This window comes from Artibeus jamaicensis, unplaced genomic scaffold (assembly GCF_021234435.1).
Source record: "Artibeus jamaicensis isolate MK-2021 breed Jamaican fruit bat unplaced genomic scaffold, CSHL_Jam_final contig_519, whole genome shotgun sequence".
NCBI lineage: Eukaryota > Metazoa > Chordata > Mammalia > Chiroptera > Phyllostomidae > Artibeus > Artibeus jamaicensis.
The window spans coordinates 53,008,054-53,032,191 of record NW_026521871.1 but is presented as its reverse complement, the minus strand read 5'-3'; the positions used below and the strand labels follow the sequence as shown (position 1 = coordinate 53,032,191).

General features: G+C 62.7%; 1 protein-coding gene across 2 annotated transcripts; it reads left to right on the top strand.

Moving 5' to 3' along the window:
- The first annotated feature begins 767 nt into the window (after window positions 1–767).
- Window positions 768–23,459, top strand: ALS2CL (ALS2 C-terminal like). Of its 2 annotated transcripts, XM_053669493.1 has the most exons (27): window positions 768–856; window positions 3,460–3,533; window positions 4,463–4,587; window positions 5,322–5,514; window positions 5,875–5,940; window positions 6,369–6,534; window positions 6,997–7,128; window positions 7,749–7,868; window positions 9,215–9,273; window positions 9,418–9,478; window positions 9,925–10,121; window positions 11,300–11,365; window positions 11,757–11,855; window positions 11,957–12,118; window positions 12,777–12,888; window positions 14,043–14,120; window positions 14,946–15,076; window positions 16,185–16,358; window positions 16,472–16,568; window positions 16,771–16,928; window positions 17,408–17,476; window positions 18,333–18,506; window positions 19,506–19,548; window positions 20,310–20,371; window positions 20,480–20,629; window positions 20,863–20,959; window positions 21,346–23,459. In XM_053669493.1, exons 3-27 carry the CDS (start codon window positions 4,485–4,487, stop codon window positions 21,418–21,420), a joined length of 2,844 nt encoding a protein of 947 aa, XP_053525468.1. In that variant the 5' UTR covers window positions 768–856; window positions 3,460–3,533; window positions 4,463–4,484; the 3' UTR covers window positions 21,421–23,459. The 2 variants fall into 2 exon arrangements, with proteins under 2 accessions (XP_053525468.1, XP_053525469.1); XM_053669494.1 differs by lacking the exon at window positions 3,460–3,533 and having other exon boundaries at window positions 785–856.
- The last annotated feature ends 679 nt before the right edge of the window (window positions 23,460–24,138 follow it).

The window sequence follows — 24,138 nt, the reverse complement described above, 5'->3', positions numbered from 1 at the left end:
GCGTCAACCCCGGTCCCTCCCCTTCCCCGAGGTCCTCGGGACTAGGCTTACACCACCCTTTTCAAGGTCACAGGCCCTGGTGCAGACAACCACTGGCTTCACACTCTATCAGGCCATGTCAAGACCCAGGAGTGGGGGGAGGAGGACTTCCCCAAGGTCACAGATAAGAGTGGAGGCTGGCCATGGCCACCTGGTCCAAGGGGTGGCAGGGCAGCCTCAGTTTACCTCACTCACGGCCACAGGTTTCACAAAACCCACCCAGTGCTCCGCTTGTGCAGGTCTCTGTGACTCGGTGAGGGTCAGGGTCATGGGCTGCACCCTAGGCCAGCAGAGCATCAGAATGGGGAGGAGGCCAAGGGGGGACCCAAAAGGCCCTGCCAGGCGCGGGGGCGGGGGGGGGGCGGTTAGAAAACCGAGGCCCCTTCTGGCTCTACTCGGAGCCCTGTCCCCAGGAAGTGAGGCGAGCCTGGGCTTGAGCGGCTTGAGTGACCATGTGTTGGGGGGGGCGGAAGGGTCAAGTTCATCCCCTTCCTCTCCCTGTTCCCCACATTGGGTCCCAGGAGCCTTTGGACCCGGAAGGTCACTGGAGGGAGACTTCAAGAGAGACCTAGGACAGAAGGCGGACGGACACCACGTCCCACCTCCTCCAAGGTGAGCCCCACAGGCAGGCTGCTCCGGAAGGTGAGAGGAACTCCTGGGGGCGTGGCGAATTGAGGAGGGGGCGTGGCGAGGGCGTGGCGCGGAGGGCGTGGCGGGCGGTGGCGGCGGCGGCGGCGGCGGCGGCGGCGGCGGCGTGCGGGCGGCCGTGACGGTACAGCGGCTGGTCTCATCCCGCGCGGGTCACAGCGTCACGCAGGTAAGGGTGGCGGAGGTGCGCGCCTGTAGGCGGACCTCTGCTCCGCCCTCTCCTCTCTTTGGTGGGAATTTCGCCTCTGCGCCCCCTCGGGTCGTTGTGTCGCAGTCCCTCTATGGCTGGTCGGTCCCGGCGATGCGAGTTTGTCCTAAGGTCCCCTCCGACCCTTCGGAGTTCAAGCTTCGTCCTCCCTGCCCTGTGGTCACCCGGCTCTGTTGGGTTTAGGGGCAGCTCAGGGGCAGCCCTTTCCCTTCCCGCCTGCCCCCCCCCCCCCTCCCGGGGCCCAGCCCTGCACTGGAGCGCATCGCCTTGGGGCTTGACCTGGGCCGGGGTGCCGGGTCTCGGCCTCACCTAGCCTGAGAGACTGCCCGGAGGAGGGGACGTTGACTGGTGTTGCCTGCGGTGAGAACCGCGTGGACTCGAGCCTGGGAGTTGAACGGGAGCCCATGTTTGGGAAACTCCAGTGTCTGCGTGTGCCTGGGCAGGGAGAGGGGGGGAAGTTGTGAAGTGTGTGACCCGAGTGGGAGTGGAACAGCCTCTAGGACAAGAAGCTTGGAAGCACGGAGGGGCAGAGCAGGGGTTCTGGGGGCGAGGGGAGAGGGAGGATGGTGGGGGAGTCCAAGCCCCCTCCCTTGGTCAGCCCCTGCCTAGCTGTCTACCACTGGGCTTGCTGGTTCATCAAGGGGGCTCCAGGGTGGCCCAGGAAAAATTCTCCACACTAAGCAGAACTTCCTCACCTGTCCAGACCAGGAAATACCAGAATGGGTGCCTTGACAGGGTGTGGCTGAGGGGTCAGAGGAGCCAGGCTTCGGAGAGGGCAGGGGAGGCCCCAGTGACCTTGCCTGAGAGGGACCCACTATGGCCGGAAGCCAGAAATGTAGGGGAGAGAGCAGGCCTCACTGCTGGTTAGACTGACCCGGGACAGGCGGCTCTCACACCTGGGCATGCCTGGACTGGCCGGCTCTGTGCTTACTCCACCCCTGGGGAGTGTTAGGGCTGCCTGGGGAGGTAGGAGTCTGGGCTCTGCCAGGACTTTGCTGTGGGCCCTCAGGTGAGTTGCCCAACTTCTCGGAACTACTTAGCTCAGGTGAGCTTGGTGGGACTGGGAGCCAGAGGCCTACAGCTAGTGTTTCTGGGCTCCCTGTTCCTTTCTGGGCCTCAGTTTCCCCATATGTACATCACATGCAGCCTGCCACCAAGGAGCCTTAGACCTGGTTGGAGGGAGAGGGTGAGACAGCCATCGGAGTGGGGCTAGATGAGAGAGGGAGCAATTCCTGCTGGGTCCCTCTTCTATTAAAGGTCAGCACCTCCCCTCCTCCTCCCCTGCAGACACACACAGACTCATACATACTCCTGTGGGGCTTCACCCCTGCCTCACACCCTCCTCACCTCTAGGATGAAGCCCAAAGCTTGCTAACCTGGGAGCCACCAGTCCAGGCCCTCAGCCTCCATGGCAGCCTGCCCCCACCCACACCTCACCAGCCACGCCCAACCTCTGGCCTTTCCTCTGGTCTGTGTGACTCAGTTTCCTAGGGTTAGAGACCCGTTTAGGGCCACAGATCGGGTCTGTGAGGCTCATTCCAGGGGCCCAGGCAGCTCTGAGAGGCAAGGGAGGCTGAGGACCAGGTCCCCAAACCCAGAGCCATTCCCCTCCCCCCGTTTATCCTTTTTGGGGAGAACTGAGTATTTGAGAAGCTCTGACCTAGTAGAGGTAGGTGATTGACAGGAGGTGACTGAGGGCCAGAGAGCAGCAGGGCCCCAGATGAGAGAGGGCATGGCCGGACCGAACAGCTGGGGAGGGGGTCGGCGGCCCTGTGGGAGCTGGTGAGGTACGGGCCATAGCTGCAGGGTCGGGGAGCAGCTGCCAGCTACAGAGAGGGGGCCAGAGAGCTCCGAATCCTGAGTGTGGCGGTGGTGGGCGAAGTGGGGGGGGTGGGTTGCTGCCAGGCCCCAGGTGAGTGTGGGGGTGCTGGGGTTCGAGGCTCCCAGCAGTGAGGTGTTTACTGCAGGTTCCTGGCTCACCCTGATCTGGTCCCCAGTCCACACCTCCCATCCAGGTTGCTCCCTCCTTCCCCCACCTTTAGCCACAGCCCTCACCTCTCAGCCCAGACCCCAGCTGCCTGCTTCCCAGCTGAGGGCGGGAAGGTCACCGCCCAACGGGCCTTTCTATTCCAGCAGTTTCTGGAGATTTGGGTGAGGGTCACGTGGGCCCAGGCCGTATTTGCCGCAACGCTGACCCCTTGGCTGGGCTCTGCTGGCCTGCCTGAGCTGACCTGGAGCAACCTGCCTCCCTCCTCTAAGGATTGGGTGGGGGTTCTTGGGGCTGCTGCAGGGGCCTGCAGAGAGAAGGCTGCAGCTGGGCGTCCAGCCACTTCCTCTTCCTGCCCCTCCCCTCAGGCCTCGCCCTCCCAAAGCAGCAGGAGCAGGAAAGGTGGGGCTGGAATGCCTGGCTCGCCACCCTTGGCCACAGTTCCCAGGCCTGTCCCACTCTGCCCCAGGACCAATGTCCTGGGAGTTGTAGGCTCCTTGGGGCTGGAAGCAGAGGGATGGGGCCCCTTTCCTCCTGCCCATCACTGGCTGCCTGCACTGTCTCTTGCTCCACCCAGGTCAGCTAAGTCCAGAGCTTCAGAGCGTCAGTGCCAGGGAAGGGCAGAGCTGGGCAGATGACCTCCTTTGCCAGGTGAGGGCACCAAGGTCTGGTGAGAGGGCTGTGTGCACTTGGAGGCTGTGGCCTGGCTGTGGGGCCCAGTTTGAGCCCAGGCCCCGCACTGTCCCTCCCTCCAGTCAGGGGGCTGCATTCAGGTGGATCACCGCTCAGGTGATCCCTGCCTGCTTGGAGGATTCCTTATTCCAGGGCAGGAAGTCCAAAGGTTCGAGCCCACCTGCCTGCACCCATGTCTTGAGTAGAATCCAGCCATCAGGGTCGGGCAGGTTGGGGGGCATGGCGAGTTAGGCCCCCACACACCCTGACCTCACGCCCTCTCTTCTGTAGTTATCCCCAAGTCTGACTGGCACCACTCCCTTGCTCAGAGGTCCTCCATGGCTCCTCCGTGGGCCACTTAGGGTACTTTTGGCGGGCCACCCGCAGAGCCTGGGCCCTCTGCTCTCATGGTCCCCCACCTGCATGCCTTTCCTCCTCTCTGCCTTTTTATTTCTTGCCCATCCCTCATGGCTCTAGCAGCACCTCCCAGCCCCCCCAGACATCACCTTGCTTACGCAGCCCTATTGGGGGATGGGGAGGCTTGGGCCATGGCCTAGAGAAAGGCTGGGCTCCTTGGACAGCATGCCCTTGTTCCCCGAGACTCGGTGGAGAGAGGGCTCGGTCAGAACCCTCCAGATGCCACTCTGAGCCCTGGAGCCAGGGCAGGTAACTGAGCCCGGGAGCCAGCAGGCCAGGGGTGCTTCCCTGGTGGTTCTGAGTCCTGCCCCCTACTCCTTCAGGCTGCCTGCAGCTGGGCCCAGGTGGAAGGTGGGCAGGGGGCAGTGGCCAGTCCGGGAACTTCTCTCTGAAGTGACCCGGCTTCACTGCTCCATTCTGACATGCCCGAGAGGACGGGCCCTGAGCCTGCAGCCCGCTGCTGTCTCGCTGCAATCCGGGTGCATTCACAGGCCCTGAGGCCAGCCCCTGGCCATGTGCAGCCCTCAGGAGGCGGCCCTGCTGCGGGTGGAGGAGGTCTTCTTGGCCACTCTTGACCGAATCAACAGACAGGTCCTCGTGCCCCTGCTCGATGCTGGTGAGTCTCGGGTCTCCTAGGGGGAGGATGGAGGTGCAGGAATGGTCCCAAGGACCTGATTTTTACCTTGTTGGGCCCTTGGAGCTGCAGCTTCTGATGGCACTAGGGTCCTGGCTCCCAGTGGCTGGCTGTTCCTTTCTCTGGGGTCCCTGAGGGGCCAGGCCATGAACCCCATCCTAGTCCAGACCTAGCTGTGCCCAGGGATGAAATTCTGCATCTTCCAGGGCACAGGCCTGGATTCTCTGGCTGAGTTCTTATCTAGCTGACCCCCAGGGCAGGGCAGGAAGGCATGTGTTACCTCCAGCTTGGGTCTCACTTGTGAAGTGTCCTGGGGCAGGTGCCTCCCTTCGGGGTCAGCAGGGGGCACTCTGTCCTGCATCTGTGAGTGGCAGGGACTGCAGGGCCCCATGGACTCCACATCCTAGGTCCTAGGAAACCGAGTTGGGCCATTAATGAGCTGGGTGCCCTGAGGTCACTGGGGCTGTCCCTGTGCAGCAGGAGGTGGATAGTGCTGTATTTATGTCTCAGGGTGCTGCTCACCACCCCAGCCTGCCTGCTCAGGGGCACATGGGCTCCCAGTCTTGTCCCAGGGACCCCGGGATGCAGGACCCTGGCTGCAGCTCTGGGCTGTGGGGTGCCGCTGGCCCTAGGTTGCCGCCTGGGGCCCCGTGTGCATTCTCTGGAAGGTGGGGCAGCCCCTCGCCCCTCACAGTGTGGTTGTGGTCCTGCCCCAGAGCCCTCGGACCCCCAGGGCAAAGAGTGCCAGTGGCTCCTGCAGCAGCTGCAGAAGAGCTCCCAGCAGCTCTGGGAGGTGACGGGGAAGAGCCTGCACTCACTGCGGGAGCGGCTGCGCCACCCGGACGCCGTTGGCCTGGAGTCCGTTCTGCTGCTGTGCAGCGCGGAGCACGTCCTGCAGGTCCACGTGGAGTAAGACGGCGAGGAGGGCGGTCAGAGAGCCCCCTGGCACCGGGCTCATGTGGGCAGAGGTTTGGGCTGAGCTGGGTGTGGGGCTCACCTGTGGGAGACCCATCTGAGCTTGGCCTCTGTGGGCTTGGGCATCAGTATGGTGTCGTGTGAGACACCCCAGACCTGAGCCTTGGGGCCCTGCCGGGAAGGAAGAGTCTGTGAGTTGGAACTGCCCACTGGGTCGGGCAGGACCGTGGGCACCTGGACCCCGAGCCAGGGCTGCGGCCACTCGATGAGTGGGATCTGGGCACCCTAGGAGGGCAAGGGTGGAGTCAGGAGCGGGGTGCTGCGCCTGTAGGGTGCCCCCTGTGTTGCCCGCAGGTACATCGAGTCCTACACCAACTGCGTGGTGGTGCAGGCCTTTCAGAAGGCAGCCAAGTGGAGGAGGTGAGCGCCGGAGGGCCTCTGGGTGGGTACGTGTCCCGAAGGGCTGGGCTGGGGAGGCCCCGCCCCGGAGCCCTGTGCCGTCACAGTCCTGCCAGTGACTCATCCTGGGCTCTCCTGGCTCTAAATTCCTCTCTGATCCACACCGGAAGGGGGAGGCAAACCTGCTGAGAGCACACTCCCCAAATCCACTAGCCAGGGGTGACCCTGGGGCGGGGAAGGGGGCAGTCCTGCTTGGGGTGGATGGTTGTAGTCACTAACCCATTGAAACCCTGAGATAGTGCCACTGACTCTCTAAGAGGGCCACTCAGGCTGTGCACTGACCTGCTAGGGGAGAGGTTTGGGCTCCGGCAGGGCAGGGAGGCGATGGTGGCGGGCGCGGGGATGGAGGAGGGGGAGTGACGGTGGCGCGTGGCCCTCCCTCCACTCAGCGAGTACTGGCGGGTCCAGCGGAAGGTGCTGCGGCAGCTCCTGTGGGGCCTGAGCTCCGAGGTCTCGGTGGGCCCTGCGCTGGTCCAGGTCCTCCGCCAGCCTCTCACCCAACACGTGAAGCAGTATGTGGCCCTGCTGCTGGGCCTGGCGGACACCATCGGGGATGTGAGTGGCCGGGCGCTGCTCACCAGGCGTGTCGCCTGTGGGGAAGCCAGGGGTGGGGAGACACAGGGCTCTGGCTCAGGATGCCTGCTGTCCTCAGGGACCCTGGTTTGAGAAGGACCTAGCTAGGCTTTGGGGACCTGGCTCTATTCTGGGGGGTTTTAAGAGGCATGCATTTGCCCTTGGGTGGCCGAGGCTCTTGGCCCAGCCCTGGAGGAGCTGGCAGAGACCCAGGGAGCTGATGTGGAACCATGTACTGGGTGTGAGGGCCCAGGGTGCAGGCCTGGCTGGGGGTGGAGGGACAGTCCCAACTCCCTGGCAAGCACCCGCACGCTGGCTGCTCCCTGAAGTGGGGCTGGTGGGGAGAAAAGGTGAACTTGGATGTAGACAGTGAGCTGGGGCAGCCCTCACAGAGGAGGGGCGGCTCTGATAAGCCCCCTGCCCTGGCTGCTCTGTCCCCTGCAGCACCACCCCGCCCGGGAGCTGGTGGTGCACGCAGCCTCGCTCTTTGGGAACCTGCAGTCCTTCCTGAGGCAGGCGCTGGACCAGGCTGTGGCCACACAGGCCCTCTGGCACACGCTGAGCAGCCGGCTGACGGTGAGTTCCATCGGGCAGGGCCCTGCTGGGTTGCCTGAGCTGCTTTCGGTGCTCTCTGGGCCACAGCGTCCCCATCTGGAAGCCGGGTGGCAGCCGAACCTGGTGGCTGCGCAGTCCCTCTGTTTAGCCATCTTCACTCATTTGCTGAGCACCTCCTGGGCCCTGAGCTTGCTGTGGGCAGGAGCAGTCAGCAGAACTGGCCCTGTCTCCTGGGATGTCACCACATGGTTGCATCCCCATGTCCCTGCAGGGGGGACAGATCCTTGTGCCCTGAGAGGGTATGACAGGCTCTGGGGCCAGGGTGGAGAATCAGGAGAACAGGTTATGGCGGGGGGGCATGGACAAGAATTGCCAGAGGGAGGCGGGCATTGCAGAACCCCAGGTGAGAGCTGACAGGGGCTTGGGTGGGGCTGAGGCTTGAGGCGGGTGGGGGAAGGACACAGTGATGCTACCCTGTTGGGGTGGCTGGGAACGACCCCCCAGACCCTGGGGCCCCAATGCCGTCCATCAGTGTCCATCACTGACCTGGGGGCGTGTGTCGGGGGCAGAGGCAGGCAGTGGAGTGGCAGGCTGCATCCGGGACTGGTGCCTGAGCCCTGCCCCGCCCCCTCCCTCACCAGGATGCTCTTTGCACCCCTGCTCACCGGCTCTTGCAAGACAGCCAGGACATCCCCTTGATGGTCACCCCGCTGCGGGCAGAGCGTGTGCTGCTCTTCGATGACGTCCTCGTCCTTCTGCAGGTTGGGTGGGGCAGACCAGAGGTCTGGTGGTCACAGTGGGGGCCTGGGGTCTGGCTGAAAAAGGTGGGAAAGAGACAAGCAGGTGGGAGTGAGAACGGGCTCATGGGGGAGGTGCCAGGGTGGAAAGAGAGAGGGCCGGGTCGGGCAGCAGGTGGGTGTGATGCCGAAGGAGCCTGGGCGGTATGGCAGGGCCGCCAGGGTCCCCGCGAATGTCTTCACCTCTGGTTCTCATCTGGAAAACAGGGTAACTGAGCAGGTGCTGGACAGCTCAGTCCCCCTCCTCAGTTAGGAGAGGGACCACCGGTGGCGGGTCCTGGGTGGTCCGTGGAGGCTGAGGAGGGCTGGAGGACCCACCCAGGGCATGGGCAGGCTTCTAGAGAAGGCTCTCATGCAGTAGCAGGGCCTGGGCCCTCGGCCTACAGAAGCCAGGGAGAGCCAGGCCCAGGCTTGGGGTCGTGACATGGCAGTAACCTGCCTGTGCTTTGTCCCCTTGAACTCATACTGCCCTTGTGACAGCCACACCACTGTCTTCTGTGCTCCTTGGAAGGTCAGTCTGGAACTCTCCCGTAGACAGGGGGAGATGCCACTTGGCCCACCCAAACCTGTGTGCCCTGAAGCCTGGTTTGGGGGCTTGCTCTGACTCGGTCTGAGTCCCCTCCACTCCTGACTCCTCACTCTGTGCTCCAGGTACACCGAAGAAGTTTGTCACTTACGTGTGCTGAGCCCTTCCCCACCTCTGGACCTTTGCATGTCTCCCCATCTCTGCTGGGCCCCCTCTTTCCCTGGCCTGTGTCTGGTGTACCCTCTCCCTCAGCCCTGGGCCTGGCACCTTCTCCCCATCCTGTGGCAGCAGGGCAGGGGTCGGGTAGCCTGGGCTGGGTGGAAAATCTTCAGGGGAAGGGGCGTTCGGTCTGCCTGTCGGAGCAGGGGTGGTATTTCAGGTAGAAGGAACATCAGATGAAGGAGAGGGCGGGGCAAGTGCAAGAAGGTCTAGCGTGGAGTGGCCGTGAGGCAGTGGCGCGGAGAGGGCGGGTGGGCAGGGCAGGGCATGTCAGCTGGGCGAGCTCTGTGGCCTCAGGTGGGGGGCTCAGCAGGGAGCCTCGGTCCTCTGAGGAAGCAGGACCCCTAGGGAGGTTCCCAGCGGAGGCTGACGCCCTAGCTGTGTTTCCAGGAGAGCCCTCTGCTGGCCGTGATGGAGCAGGACTGCGGGAGGCCAACCCCGGGCTTCCCCCGGGCGGGCCGAGCAGTCTGAGGGCACCTTGCCTGGGCGAGGCCAGGCCCGAAGGGTCAGTGAGCGTCTGGACGGTTTGGGCTCTGGACGACACTTGTGCCCTGTCTTCCTTTAGGGCCACAGCGTCCACACCTTTGATCTGAAGCTGGTGTGGGTGGATCCTGAGCAGGACGGGTGAGCCACCTCTTCCAGTGACACCCCAGGCCTTTCCTCCCTCAGTCCCGTGAAACCCACCTGCACCCCAAGGCTTCGACCTGGGCCCTCCTCAGCACCCTCCTGGACAGAACTGGGGCCTACTGCTCACTTCCGTCTGTCTAGGTTCCACCTTCTCACACCCGAGGAAGAGTTCTTTTTTTCCTCCAAGAACCCCCAGGACCAGGCAAGTGTGGGTGAACTGTGAATGGGGGGCGGGCCAAGGGAGTGAGGGAAGGGGGCAAGCAGGGAGGGGAGGGCTTTAGTGTACCACTCTGGGGGCGCCACGGGGCTGCCGGGCCTCTGGGACCATGGTCGGGGAGAGCCAGGGGACCCGAGACCACACATCAGTCACGCAGAGGCAGGCCTTCCTCTCTGTGGAGCCGGCACTGGGGCCTGTGGTGGTCCCTGCCTGGGGTTCCGTCCGGCCCGCCCCCCAGGCAGGCCCTGAGACTGCCGACCAGGGGCTCAGGTCCAGATGGATGGAGGACCCTGGGGAGCAGCGTGGAGCAGGCGGCGCTTCCTCCGAGTGGGGCTGGAGGTGGGGGGTAGAGGGGGTCATCTGGAGTCACCCCAGAAGGCTTCCTGGAGGGGGCGGCAGTGACCCGCCCTGTGTTTCCCCTGTCCCGTCAGGCGGTCTGGCAGTGGAAGGTTACCCAGGCCGTGTGCCAGGCCCTCCGTGGGAAGAAGGACTTCCCGGTGCTGGGGGCAGGCCAGGAGCCCTCCGAGACCCCCACCTGCCGCTCCGCAGCGTACACCTTCCTGGCGGAGGGTCGGCTCCGCCAGGCCACCTACGAGGGCGAGTGGTGCCGGGGCAGGCCCCATGGCAAGTGAGTGACCAGGGCTCCCCCGGGGGCGGGAGGCAGGCAGGACCCGCGGTGGTCACTTGGTCAATTCTGTGTGCCCCCCAGGGTTTCTCTTGGACAGGACCTGGCCTGTGGTGGGCGTGTGCCAGATAAACTCCCATTGTTGTGACACAAGAGTGTGGGGCCAGTGCTGGTGGCCGGCCTGCAGGGCCCGCAGGCTGTTCCCAGGGGGCCGGAGAGTGGTCCTCACGTCCGCCTAGCACTGCGTGGCAGTGCCGGGGGGTTGCAGACATCCTGTCTTCACTGGTCCTCGCAAGGATGCTCGGGGGAGCCGTGCCTCCCACTCTGTAGGTGTGGAAACAGGCCCGAGACCGGCATGACTCGCCCGAGGCCTCAGGGCAGGGTGTAGGGTGAGCCTGGCCCCACAGGCAGGCGGGCTTTGGAGAACATGTGACCCCACCCGGTGCTACAGCTGGGGAGACCGTCAGGCCTAGGAATCAAAAGGGACTCACCAAGGTCACGCTCGCAAGCACGTCTAGTTCTGATATCCCAATTCCTTGCTTTCAGAAAGGGCTCAAAGATGCTTAGGAACAAGAAGAAAGATAAGACAGTGCCGTGCCAGAAGGGGAGAGGAGGGCGGCAGGAGCCCCAGTGATTAGCATTTGGCTTGGGCTCGAAGTTTAGCTCTGAGCTTCTTGTCGGTCAAGGGAAAAAGGGAACCTGGCCCTGGCTGGTGTGGCTCAAGTGGATCGAGTGCCAGCCTGCAAACCAAAGGGTCACTGGTTGGATTCCCAGTCAGGGCACATGCCTGGGCTGCAGGCCGGGTCCCCAGTTGGGGGCACAAGAGAAGCCAAAACGCATAGATGTTTCTCTCCCTCTCTTTCTCCCTCCCTTCCCATCTTTCTAAAAATAAATAAATAAAATCTTAAAAAAAAAAAAAAAAAGGGAACCTGGATGTTTCCAGAGCTCTCCCTACGGGGTGTGGTGACCGGGCCCCTCCAGGTTGCCAGGGCCATGTGTCAGGGCAGAAGACGGAGAGCCCCTTGGGGTCCCAGAGCCCAGAGAAGAGGGCTGGTGGGGCAGAGTCCAGCCTGAGGGGAGCCCCGGCCCCTGACAGTCAGAACCAGATGCTGGCAGGGGTCCCCTCGGTGTAAAGATGGGTCTGGTGGGCCTGATGCCTGTGGACCTCACCTGTGTTCCAGGGGAACCCTGAGGTGGCCGGACGGGCGGAATCACGTGGGCAGTTTCTGCCAGGGCCTGGAGCATGGGTAAGGCTGGGCCTGTGTGTGTGTGTGTGGGGTGTGGGCAGGAGAGTGGTTTTGCCCCTGCCGGTGTTCCCACCCTTCCTTCATCCTAATCCCCAAACCCGAGCAGGGACCTAGAGGCCATCTGGTCCAGCTCCTGTCTTTGTATGAAAGGGAAACCAAGGCCCTTCAGAGGGCGGGCCATGGAGGGAGTGGTCCGGGGCCAGAATGCTCACCCAGGGTGCTCGGGGGAAGGATGGAGGGGGCTGTCCCGAGAGGGGCACTTGCGAAGAAGAGCCGGGTTGAGCACCTGTGAGTCTCTCCCACCGTCTGAGAAGGCCCCTGGAGGCAGGGACACTCCTGGGTCAGCACGGGGGCCACTGCTGACTCCTCTCCTGGCCCACCCACACGACAGCTTTGGCATCTGCCTGGTGCCTCAGGCCTCTGAGGACAAGTTTGACTGTTACAAGTGCCATTGGCGGGAAGGCAGCATGTGTGGCTATGGCATCTGTGAGTAAGTGACCCTTGGCCTGGTGGCGGGTGGGCTCCGGGTGCAGGCGCGTCCCCTGGGCCCAGCTCTGGGAGGCCGGGCCAGCCGCTGGTGATCCTCCCCAGGCACAGCACTGACGAGGTGTACAAAGGCTACTTCCAGGGGGGCCTGCGGCACGGTTTTGGGGTCCTCGAGAGTGCTCCGCAGCTCCCTCAGTCCTACAAGTACACGGGCCACTGGGAGAGGGGCCAGAGGAGCGGCTATGGCGTCCAGGAGGACAGTGACAGGTGAGCACCCCACGGCCATCCCCAGGATCGGCGGAGGCAGGGCAGAGAAGACCCTCACAGAACAAACGGCCTCGAAGCACAGGCTTCCTGTAGGCGTGAGTCTATTCTGTTTGTCCCCCTCAGCCTGTTTGCTCCCCTTGGTTGTCTCTGGGCTCAGGAAGCACCTCCAGCCGCTCCTCATGCTGAGGGGAGTGTCCGACCCCCGATCTGGTCCCATCTGAGGGCCCCAGCCCTCCTGGGCTCTCTGGGCTGGCAGTGGAGGCCTTGCCAGCTCCTCTGACCTCATTCCTGCCAGGACACCCGTGCTCCCCTCCAGCCTTCCAGTCCTCTGAACGACCCCGCCTGTTTGTCGGACACTCCTGCCTCCGTGGCTTTGCACGGTGTGAATGGCACTCTCACTCCCTCTGTCCTTCCTGCCACCTCCCCCAGGAAGCCTACCAAGATGTCCTTCCCCAGGCACGCGCCCTCCCTCCTGTCTTTACCTTCCTCTTGTCTGAGTTGAGTAGTTTCAGGTGATGTCATTGATCCTTATCTGCACCCCCCACACACATGCTCACACACACACACACACACACACACACACATATGACAGCAGAGCACACAGAAGGGGCAGGGGGACAATTCTGACTCAACTCTGGCCACTCGCCCTCTTGCCCAGGGGCGAGCGCTACATCGGCATGTGGCGGGCTGACCAGCGCCATGGCCCGGGGGTCATGGTCACCCAGGCAGGAGCCTGCTACCAGGGGAACTTCCGGGCGGACAAGATGGTGGTGAGTGGGGTCACCTGCACGGGTCCCGAGCCACCCTGCCCTGCATGTGGGCTGGACCCCAGAGCCCGGCCCTCCGGGGACTCCGAAGCTGAGCTGGGCCAGCCAGGGGCGGATGAGGCGGGAAGCTGGGTGGGTTCCTAGCTGCTGGACGGAGCCAGAACCTGGGCAGCAGTCCCATTCTGCTGCCTACCTACCCTGGCCTTGGCCGAGTCCCTGCCCCTCCCAGCCTCAGCTTCCCTGTCGGCAGCTCAGGCTAACTACCGGTGGGTCTCCCACCTGTAGTCTTTACCAGTGGGAAAGGCTCAGCAAAATAGTGGGAACGAGGCGTGCGGTGTGGAGACCCAGCGGCCTGCACAGCCCCTGTGTGCAGACCCCGACTGAGGCCCAGCGCTGGTCTCAGTCTCCCAACTCCACCTCCTGGGACCTCCCCATAGCCCTGCGGGTCACGTCATTGTCCCTTGTGTATGAATGACAAATGTGAGACTCAGAGAGGTCAGACAACCTGCCCACTGTCACATTCTAGTGAGTGGCGGAGTTGAGACTCTGACCCAGGTCCCCTGAGCCGAGGCACCCGGCCCTCAGCTTCTGCCCCGCCGGCACCCTGCTGGGGCCTGTCACTGCTGTTGTGGCCTGTCTGTCTGTACTGCCCTTTGTTCTGGGAGGGGTTGAAGGAGGAAGACAAGACAAGGATGGGCATGTAAAATAGATCCAGAAATAAGTGGAACAGAGATTGGATCCTGTTTGGCTCTGAGCTTCCTGCCAGCCAGTGCAGCAAGGGCGTCTGATCTGCCTCACTGTCCCCTCCCAAAGTGTGACAGGGCAGTGGGGGTGCTTCAGCAGAAGCACAGTGCTTCCAGAGCCATAGAAGCCAAGGGAGGGCTTCTGAGCGAGGCCCCTGGTGGGGAGGGACCAGGGCCCCAGGGTGCTGTTCAGGGTAAACCCGGGACAAGGTCCCTGGGGAGCATGCTCAGTGCACAGCAGGCCAAGGACTGGCGTGCCACCTCCCACAGTCCTGGGAGGTATGACGGGGCTCAGAACCCTGTCAGACCCTGTCATGGGGATGAATCAGCGCCCACCTCTCCTCTCCTACCGCCCCCGTCCCCACGTCTCCTGACCCTTCAGAACCTACTTCTCTTCCCGGCTTCCTTCCCTAGGGCCCCGGGATCCTCCTCACTGAAGACGACTCCTTGTACGAGGGCACCTTCACCAGGGACCTGATTTTACTGGGGAAGGTGAGGGCCAACCCCACTCCCTGCCAAGGCCAGGACTGGCGTCTGTAACCTGCCCCTGGGGCCTGGGGCCCGGGGCCAAGGGTGTGGGAAGTGGGTGAGAAGGTAGGGAGGGCCTCTCCCATCTCCATGCATCCCAGGGGCCCTCCCTCTGCAGAGGTGCGATTTGACTCTGGTGGGAGTCGAGGTGGGGTGATGGGCTTGTTTTGGGCACAGTGGGTGCTGTTGGTCTCCTGGCTGTCCGACCATGGGCCCGCTAGTTGAGGCTCCACCCCCGTCCTCAGTGCCTTGGGTGGTGCCTGCAGTGACTATCTTTCCTGCCCGGCTGACCCAGCAGAAGGCAGCGGAGTCCCTGATGGGGCCTTTGGAAATGTGGGGGCTGTTTTGGTTCTGTTACGACTGGCATTCGTTGGGTGGGGACCAGGAGTGCTGGGAATGGGGCAGCCCCGTGTAACAGAGAATTGCCCCTCCCTGGGGCCAGTAGTGCCCCATGCTCTCGCCAGGCCCCTGCCTACCTCTGGGCATGCCCGCCGCAGCCCCACAGCCGTGGTTCTCCCACTCTGGGCTGCGAGTCTTTAATCTCCATTGTTGTCCCTGGCTCCTCCCTCAGAGATGGTCCCCTGGCAGATGGGCACAGCTCTTGCTGGGGGAGCTTCTGTAGGGGGTGGAGCCTGGCTCCTTCAGGGTTGGGAAGATTAAATGGGAGGAGGGAAGGCCACCCACCAGTCCTGAGTCTCTGTCACCTGGGTTGGGAAGGCACGAGACCTGCCACGATTGGATAGAAGGGCGCCTGGACAGACATCCCTGTGCCCCTCTCCCGGCTTCCAGTGCAAGGTCACCTTCCCCAACGGCTTCACCCTGGACGGCTCCTTTAGCAGTGGGGCTGGGAGTGGACTGCACATGCAGGGCCTGCTGGACACGGCTGCCCCCCCTCCCGACCCGAGCAGCACCTGCAAGAGGTGAGAGCCTTGTGGTCTGGCTGGGGTTTCCGGAGCCTGATGGCGCGTCTTTGTGTGTTTCCACCCCAAGGACTCAGGTCTCATCAGAGAGGCTTTTCCATGCCTCCTCTTGGCTCTTTGGAGAGTTCAGAGAGCCAGGGCATGCCAGAGACTCTTGGACTCGAGGGTCATGTGACAATGCCACATGCTACAAATTGGGGGAAAATATTCTAAGTAGGCTTTGCTTAGACCCTGCATTTTTCCTAGGAAGGGTATGAGACAGCTTAAAAAACAAAACAAGTAAAAATAAAATAGAAAATAAAAATGTGAGTTGAGCTTAAAAAAAAGGGAGGTGCAGATAGGCCTTATAATGGTTGTGATTGATCATTAGTCTAGTTCTGAGTTCCCTGGCAGGCAAGGTGAAGAAGGAAACTTGCTGAGTGGAAGAGGAAGACTTGGTGTTGCAGTAATGAGGGCATCTCTGTGGGTGGGGCTTCTAACGGGGCGCAGAACCTACCAGCACGTCAGACGTGGGGAAGGGTGCAGGTGACCTCCTGACCTGTGGTCCCCGAGCGCTACTGCTCCCGACAGTAGGTGCTGGGTGTGGTGGCGCACCTCGATGGGCCCAGCCCAGTGGGGTGCAGGTGGGGAAATCTGTGAGTGTGATGGGAGGGCAGTGCTCCATTGGACACACTCACAGAGCCAGACCCCCAGGCCTGCTGGCCGGGATGGGGTCAAGCTCAGCAAGGCACTAGGTCGGGTGGGAGGGACAGCAGGGTCTCAAGGCTGGGGAATTCTGGACTTCCGGGCAGTGGCCTCTCTTAGGCCAAAACCGTACTCTCTGGGCTGCGCTTCCTGCTCTCCAGGTCTTTCTGTCACCTTTCCAGGGCTCTGTGCAGCCCTTTCTTTACTCTCCGCCAAAGGGTGTATTCTCTCTGTCCCTTCCCATCCTCTCCTTTCTCTTCCTGGAGTGTCAGCGGTACCCCCACTTATACCCCCAATCCATCCACCCTTCCTGGGCCCTGACTCTGGGACATGCAGGCTATCCGCACCTCTCCTGGGGCCTAGGCAGGGTCCTGCCCCCCACGGTTCCATTTCTACCCACTGCCCCCCACTGCCTCCATCTCAGGCAACTGGGCCTGGGCTCCTTCCCTGTGGAGAGCCGCTGGCAGGGTGTCTACGGCCCCTTCCGGGACTTCGTGCTCGCCGGCTGCCCTGGGGACCTGCAGGAGGCTCTGCTAGGCTTCTGCGTGCAGAGCTCGAGGGAGCTGCGCAAGTCGCAGGAGTACCTGTGCTGTGAGAGGTGAGGCCCAGGGGTGCGTGTGCCTGTGTGCCCACAAGGACACCCAGAAGGCTTCCTGGAGGGGGTGGACCTGGGCTCAGGTGTGGCTGAGAGACGTGTGCATGCTGCCTCAGGACCCCACCGGATGACAGTGCAGGCAGAATGGAAGACATCTTGGAGGAGGTGCTGCGGTACCGTGAGCCTGCGGCCCTGCAGCAGTACCTCACGAAGGTGAGGGCCCTGGGGTGGGGCCCGTGGAGGTCCTCACTGCCCCTGTTGCTGACTGAGGGGATAGGCTGTGGGCCCCTTCTCCTCAGGGGTCCGCGAGGTTCCCAGGTATGAAGTGGGAGTAGTCTTGGGGGCCTTGTCTGAGCCCGCCAGTCTCCAGCCCCCGCCCTGAGTATCACCCCTTCGTTGCCTACACACCGGCCAGGCTCTGGGCAGCTCGCTGCACCCCCTGGGAATGTTGCTGCGGACGCTGATGCTGACCTTCCAGGCCACGTACACAGGCATCGGGGCCAACAAGCACCTACAGGGGCTGGCCCAGGAGGAGGTGAAGCAGCATGCCCGGGAGCTCTGGGCCGCCTACAGGTGGGTTTGGTGGCACGCATGAGCAGCCACTGCCCCGAGACCCCAGGGAGTGGGCTCTGCTCTTTCCCAGCATCAGCTCTCCCCGGAGCCCCGGGCAGGAATGGTGCTTCTCCCAAGCAGAGGGCGGGTTGGTCCGCGTGCAGCTGGGGAGCAGAGGGTGGGGAGATGATGGCAAGGCCCAACCTGGCCCTGGGCAGACCCCCGACCCCAGGGGAACTTTAACCCCACGGCAGGCTGAGCCTGACCCTGGACGCAGGCTGCATCTCTAGTCCCAGCCCAGCTGCGCCCTGTCAGCCGTTACACAGAGGGCCGGGGCCCCGCCTGCCCTCTGCTGCGGGGCTCTTGTCTCCCCGCCGCGCCCTGCTGCTCAGGCCCCACAGTTCAGGGGGGTGGGGCCGCCTGCCCTTGGTGGTGGGCAGCTGGGGTGCTAGTTCTGTGGGAGGTGGCAGCCACACTGTCCCTTCCTCATTGGCTTCCAGGGGTCTGCTGCAGGTTGCTTTACAGCGGAAGGGCCAGGCTCCAGAGGAGGAGGAAGACACAGAAACAAGGTGGCTGCCCCCGGCCCCACGGGGTCTGCAGGGGCCTCCCCCTCCACCCGGGGCACCTCAGCTCCCCGGACCTCCCTCAGGGAAGGGGCACCTCTGGGGAAGTTGAGGCTGGGAGTTGAGGCTGTTGGCCTGGCTTTGTCTTTTGAGCTTTTGAGGGTCAGAATGACCCTCAGCCTCTGCTCCGGGGGTGTGGGTGGGAGGGGAGCCGTGTATCGCATGTCTCTCTGGTCGGAATGTGTTTGCGCAGCCTCATCTCTGCAGTGCACAGAGGTGAGCCTGGCAGGGGCTGCCTCGGAGGTCACCCAGCAGAACTTATACTGGTCATTGCCTCTCTCCCCGAGTCCCCCGAGATCAAACCTGCATAGCTGCCTTCAGGTTCCAGGCCTAGAGATGCTGTCAGGGTGTCCAGGGCCTGGAATCCGAAGATCAGAGAGACCTTGCTGTCACTGCGTTGCAGGAAGCCTGAGGAGGGGCTTAGACATCATGGAGAACTTCCCCCCGAGCCCCAGGAAGCACAGAAAACTAGGACGCACGATCAGACTGCCCTGAAAGGGCTTCCCTGCCAGGCCCTTGCCCATTCAGCACCCTGGTTTTGCTTTCAGTCCCACCGGGATCAAAATCCTGCCCCACCTGCCATGTGGGGTCTCCAAGTCAAATGAGACAATGCGGTGGCCACAAGTATCCATCAACTGTGCTGTGACCGAGAACAGGCTTGAGACGGTTTTCTTGGGAGCAGAGGAGGCAGGCACACCACTGTGGGGCAGGGCGGGGTCGTTGGAGGGCAGCTCAAGTGTTGCTCACCACCCCCAGCCCGCCTCCCTGCGGACCCCAGCCTGTCCTGCTCGCTGTCTTTCAGGAACCTGCAGGTGCATGGACTGGTGCTGCCTCTCATACTGCCCAGCTTCTACTCGGAGCTCTTTACTCTCTACCTGCTTCTTCATGAGAGAGAGGACAGTCTCTATAGCCAGGGCATCACCAACCTGAGCCTGTTTTCTGACACCAAGCTTCTGGAGTTCTTGGATGTGCAGAAGTAAGCCTTCCCCCGACACTGACTTCACCAGGGCTCTATAGTGGAGGATAAAAACTCAGCTCAAGTTGTCTTTAGCAAACAAAAGAGGAGGGGATTAATTGACCATGTACTAATGAAGTTCTAGGGTTATGCTGGTGTCTGCACTCAGGTGTGGCTGGATCTAGGTGTTCAACTGCATGATAGAGGGAAGCAACTTTCTCTCTGTTGGTCTGTCTCTAGCTCCCCCTCATGATGACAAGCATGGTACCAGCCACTCAAGGTCTATATTGTCCCAGTTCAGCGCCCCCTGTCTCCACAGGGAGCTGGTCTCTCCTTCCCAGCAGCGCCAGCGGGACCCTGAAGTTCATCCCTGGCTTGGGTTTAAGTGCACCCTGACTGCTGGCTGTGGCCCACACTGGCCAGGCCTGCCTTGGTGTCTACCACTGGGGCTGGGCCAAGGTCATCTGTTCCTGGCTCTTGGACTGGGAGTGGAGGAGGGGAGATCCTCAGGGGGAAACTGAGACCCGTTCCAGGGGCAGGTCAGGTTTCCCTTCTGCGCTCAGTTGCCACAGTAGCATTTCTCCTCAGCGTCCCTCTGATCTGTTAATACTGTGGGTGACGTGGACACTCTGCTCCCACAGCTGGTCTTTGTCACTCAGTGATGGTGCCTCCCACCCACCCCAGCATCCCGTTTCCCCTCCCATTGTGATGACTGTTCCCTGCATTCTCCTGGTCACTAGCCTGAGATCTGGTGGCTGATGGCTTCCCAGGCGTCTTTCCTCCAGCTGCCAAATTTCCTTCATATTTTCGGGCCAGATGGAGGTCTGCCTTCTCCAGAAACCCCTCTCAGCCCCCCTTTGCCTTGGGCTCCTTGCACGCACCCTGGGGTGCCATTGCAGACTCGTTTCCTGCACTCAGCCCTTTTTGGGGGCATGGTGGCACAAGGGATTTGCTCTCTGACCTCACACCCTGTTCCTTCCTCTTGGCAAGGCTTCCTGTCTCATTTTTTAAAAATTTCAGGCACCTGTGGCCCCTCAAGGACCTCAGGCTGACAACCAATCAGGTGAGAGGGTGGGCGCTTCCCTTGCCCCAGGGAGGGGAGGCCTGAGCCCTAAGCTGGATCTCCGGATTTGCTCACGCTTCTACGTTGCACGTCAGGAGCAGCAGAGGACCGGGGAGGGGGGGTGGTGTGTGAAGGAGGAGACGCCAGGCTTCCCGAGAGCATAGCCGGTGGCCCGAGGTGACCGGGCTTGAACAAGGGCCCCACTCGTTTACTGGCTCTGCCACCGTGGGCCTGGTGTTTGGTCTCTGTGCCTCAGTTTCCTCATCTGTGAAAGAACCCCTGCTGCAGGACTAGCAGCTCTCACAGGAGGGTCGTGGCGGGGGCTGGCCCTCCCCGGGCACTGCCGCACCAGCAGCCTCAGTGGCCCCTGGGGGGCCGACAGGAAAGCAGGTTCTCAGACCCACCCCAGACCTCCTGAGGCAGAGACTTGAGGGCAGCTGGGAACTGGTATCTCACCCTGTTCTTGGGTTCCAGAGCTGTTGACATTGGCAGTCAGACCTGGGGGCACCCAGTGACCCTTGGCCGTTACGACTCTTCTGTGTTTATTTTGATTCTCCTAGCCTCCTGCCGACCATTTACCCCACTTTACAGTTGCATGAATTGAGGCTTGCAGTTCAGCTGTGACTTGCCCTGGGTCACTCCACCCTCTGGGCAGGGCTGAGCTGAGGCCACTGATGGGGACGGGGTGGGCGGTGAAGGAGGAGGACGTGACAGACCTGGGGGGACTGTGGCCTCACCTGCCTGCCCCCCCTGCCACACAGAGACACTCCCTGGTCAAGGACAAGTGCTTCCTGTCAGCGACTGAGTGTCTGCAGAAGATCATGTGAGTCTGCACCCTGGGCGGGGTGGGGCAGGGGGCAGGAGTGTTGGGGACCCCCGCTGTTGGGACTGGACCCGGGGGCACTGATGTGAGCCAGCCGCCCCGCTGCAGCACCACAGTGGACCCCCGGGAGAAGCTGGAGGTGCTGGAGAGGACGTACGGGGAGATCGAGGCCACCGTGTCTCGGCTGCTGGGCCAGGAGCACAAGCTGCCCATGGATGACCTGCTGCCCCTGCTCATCTACGTGGTGTCGCGGGCCCGGTGAGCTGCAGCGGGCCCCTCCCCACAGACACTGCCTCCCGTAGTGCAGGTGGGGACGCTGAGGCCCAGAGAGGGGGGCTCCCAGGCTCCCCCCCAGGGTCCCGTGTGTGTGAGAAGCAGAGCGGGGACCTGGCCACAGATGTCCAGCCTCCCAAGCCAGGGCTCCTTCCCTGCTGCCCGGTGCCTGGCCCCGAGGGCCCCACTCTCCTCTCACGGGGGTGCTTGTTCTCCAGCATCCAGCACCTGGGGGCCGAGATCCACCTGATCCGGGACATGATGGACCCTGTCCACACGGGGGGCCTCTACGACTTCCTGCTCACGGCCCTGGAGGTGAGGGGCAGAAATGTCCAGGCCACGGGGCAGATGCCTTCCCCGCCCCAGCCACCATTGCGGGGATGAGCTCGCTCACGTTCACAACGTGTGCGCCTCCACGGGAGGGGTCCCCACCAAGCCCTGGTCCTGCCCACGTCAGCTGGAGGACAGCCTCAGTGTCTGCCAGTTCTGGGGCTGGGGCCACAGGGCCCGAGTGTGTGCCAGCCTGCTCCTGCGCCCAGCGGGAGAGGGGAGGCCCTGTTGATTGCCTTGCAGACTGTGGTGAGAGCTTAGTTGTGGTCCAGGCCGGGCAGTGGGCTCTCCCGGGTGTCAGGCCCAAAAGCCTGTGCAGGTGGCGGGGAGTGGGCAGGGCAGTGGCATCAGCCTCGCCTCTCTCCCTCCAGTCCTGTTATGAGCACCTCCAGAGTGACGACATGCATCGACTGCCCAGCCACCGGGATTCCAGGGAGCCCTGGTAGCTCGGCTTCTCCGGGACAGACCGTGGAGTTGAGAGGGGCTGCCATGGTCCAAAGGCCGAGGCAGGATGGGCCCTCACAGGCAGCGCTCAGAGGAGATGAGTTCTCGCAGGGAGATGCTGCAGCAGACCCGACTGGGATGAGGGTGAGGGGTGGCAAGTATGGCCTCAGAGCTGGCGGTTTCCCTTCCCCTGCCACTAGACCAGTCTCAGATGACGACCTGCGATAGCTCATGGGCTGGGGGCGAGGAGCCTCTTGGCTTCCTTTTGCCGTATCCTGGTTCCCACGTGACTGGGCCTCAGTGTGGCAGTGTGTAAAATGGGCTTGACAGGGTAAAGGATCTTTCACCCATCTTGCTGGAGTCCTGGAGGTCCTTCTAGGCTGTCACTGAAATTCTCGTGTCGCTGTCAGTGTCTTTCCCCATTTCCCCATTCCTGCTCAGAGGCTCCAGGCTGCTAGTGACCCCTCTGCCTACCAGCCTTCTTCCCAGGAGCAGTCTCCTGGGGACCTGCCTCCTTCCGACCCTGCTCTGGGGTGAAGCGTGGGGAAAGGTGTGCTTACGCAGCTACCGGCCCAACCTGCCACTCGGCCTTGTACTGAGGCAAGTCGGTCACCATTTCTGGCTCCAGGTGTGCCTTTCGTAAACGAAGAATGCACCTCAGCCTGTGAGGGGAGGGCTGAGGGAGGCTCTGAGAAAGCCCAATACACCTGAGCTGAAGGCTGGATTCTCCACTGGGAGCCTCAGGGTTGGGGGTACCCAGGGGGGCACCCGTGAACCTCAGAGATGATGTGGGACAGTGGGCTAGAGACCTGGCTGCCTCCCTGCACTGCCACCGTCGGGAAGGAGGGGTGAGGCTTTCTCTAACTTATTTCCCACTATGTGGCCACCAGAACAAAGGGTCTTGGGCTCTGGTTTTGCCAAAAACCCCTGTGGCGTCCCCATCACATTACTGATAAGTGGCAGGTGGGTGCCTGCTCCCCAGCTGCCTCCAGGGACACTGCTCGCTGCCTCTCCCTGGGCCTGTGTCCACAGCAGTGGGAGACGAGGGTGGAAGCAGGTCAACTCGGGAAAGGTCGGACTGTGAAGGGCCCTGGACCCCAGGGCGGGTCTGCGTTTAAGACCGGCCAGGGCGCATCTGTGCAAGCAGAAGCCCCTCATGTGTGACCGGGACAAGCAGGGACCCACACGGAGATGGAGGCTGGGCCAGCCTTGGGCTGTAAATAGACAGGAAGTTGATGGCACAGCCGCAGGAGAGAGAAACAAGACAGCTGCCCTCTGTCTATGCCAGGGCTCAGGTTGACCTTGCCTGGGCACCGGGCCCTGCCCACAGCTGACCACGAGATGCGGGTCTGGCGTGACATCTGCACACCCTGGTCTGCAGGGCACTGAGCTCCTGCTGGAGGAAATGCCCTGTGGTGACCAGGTTACAGCCTTTGACCCAGTTGTGGTTGGTGAGGATGGTGTTCCGAAAGGAGCAGGGGCACAGGGCGGCCCCATGAAGTCCCCTGCAGGGATCGCCTCCGTCCCTCAGTCATCAAGCCTCACCAGACTGACCAGGGTGCCACCCCGGGCCATGCATGGGTGACGGTCTGGAACATAACAAACAAGGTCCCAGCTCCCTCCAGGTGAGAAGGGTTGGCTTCCTCTCCCCCAGGGGCACTGGCGGACCCCCTGCACTCGCTGGGCAGAGAGAAAGGAAGCAGGAGAAATGGGGTCTGTAGTGTCCGCAAGCGGGAGCTGGTGGCATCTTGGAGGGCCCTGGTCCTGACGAAGCCTCTGTCTATCCAGGTCGCCCCCAAGGGTGCTGGGAGCCCGTGCTGGGCAGCGCAGCCCCTTGCCCATGGCGAACGTGCTCTGAGCTGGGACCGAAGGGAGGGCCACACGGCCTCAGCGGTCGCCTCTCCCACAGGGATGGCTGCCCACTGTGGGATTGAGGGGCTGGACTGCCCCCTTGGACAAGGATGTGTTAAAGTTAGGTCAGGGTCAAGGTCAGTGTTAGGGCTTGAGTTAGGGATTAGGATTAATCCAAGGAAGCTGGTGGGGGCTCAGGGGAGGGGCGTGTAGGGGACGGTAGCCCAGCAGTCAGCTGAGAGCAGTAGCTGTGGCAGCAGGGAGAGACCCTGGGGGCTGGGGGAGAGCAGTCCGATCTAGGAAATTCCTCTTGGGTCGCCATCCTGCCTCCCAAGTCACTAGTCCTCCCCCGAAAGTCTGAGAGGACAGGGCCCAGGAGTCAGAGCGAGGGCAGTGGTCGCAGTCAGGAACAAGGCATCGTGACATTCTGAGATGACAGGCTGGGCCGGGCCTGCTGCGTGGGAGCCAAAAGACACGGACGGTGCCCGTCTCTGACTCCCGGAGTCCGAGGTGCTCCCTTCCCCCTCCAGCTGGGCGGCTCTGCTCTCACGGCCGCTGTGGGCGGCAGGACCCGGCCTGCTGCGCCGTGACTTCCCCCGGAGAAGTCCGCCATTTCCAACCCACGCCCACTGGCTGGGTTCGTCCCCAGGTGATTACGATGCGCCATTTTAGAGCATCTCGAACCTCACACTCACGATCATCGACCCGGCATCCTAACTGCCCCACCCATCAAGTGTGGGCAGGAGGTAAGAGAAGCTGCAGGTGGGACTCCCACACCAGGCACTTCTCTGCCGCCCATAGGCCCCAGGGGCCTGTCTCCTGAAGGGCTCCTTGTGTGGCCGCAGTCACGTGGGCCTTTCTCACCCCGG

Excerpts from the sequence above, each read along its gene's own strand:
- ALS2CL (XM_053669493.1), top strand. The coding sequence starts at position 4,485 with ATGTGCAGCCCTCAGGAGGCGGCCCTGCTGCGGGTGGAGGAGGTCTTC. Across the intron at positions 20,372-20,479 it reads GAGTGTCTGCAGAAGATCAT|CACCACAGTGGACCCCCGGG; the intron begins GTGAGTCTGCAC and ends GCCCCGCTGCAG. Across the intron at positions 20,630-20,862 it reads TACGTGGTGTCGCGGGCCCG|CATCCAGCACCTGGGGGCCG; the intron begins GTGAGCTGCAGC and ends CTTGTTCTCCAG.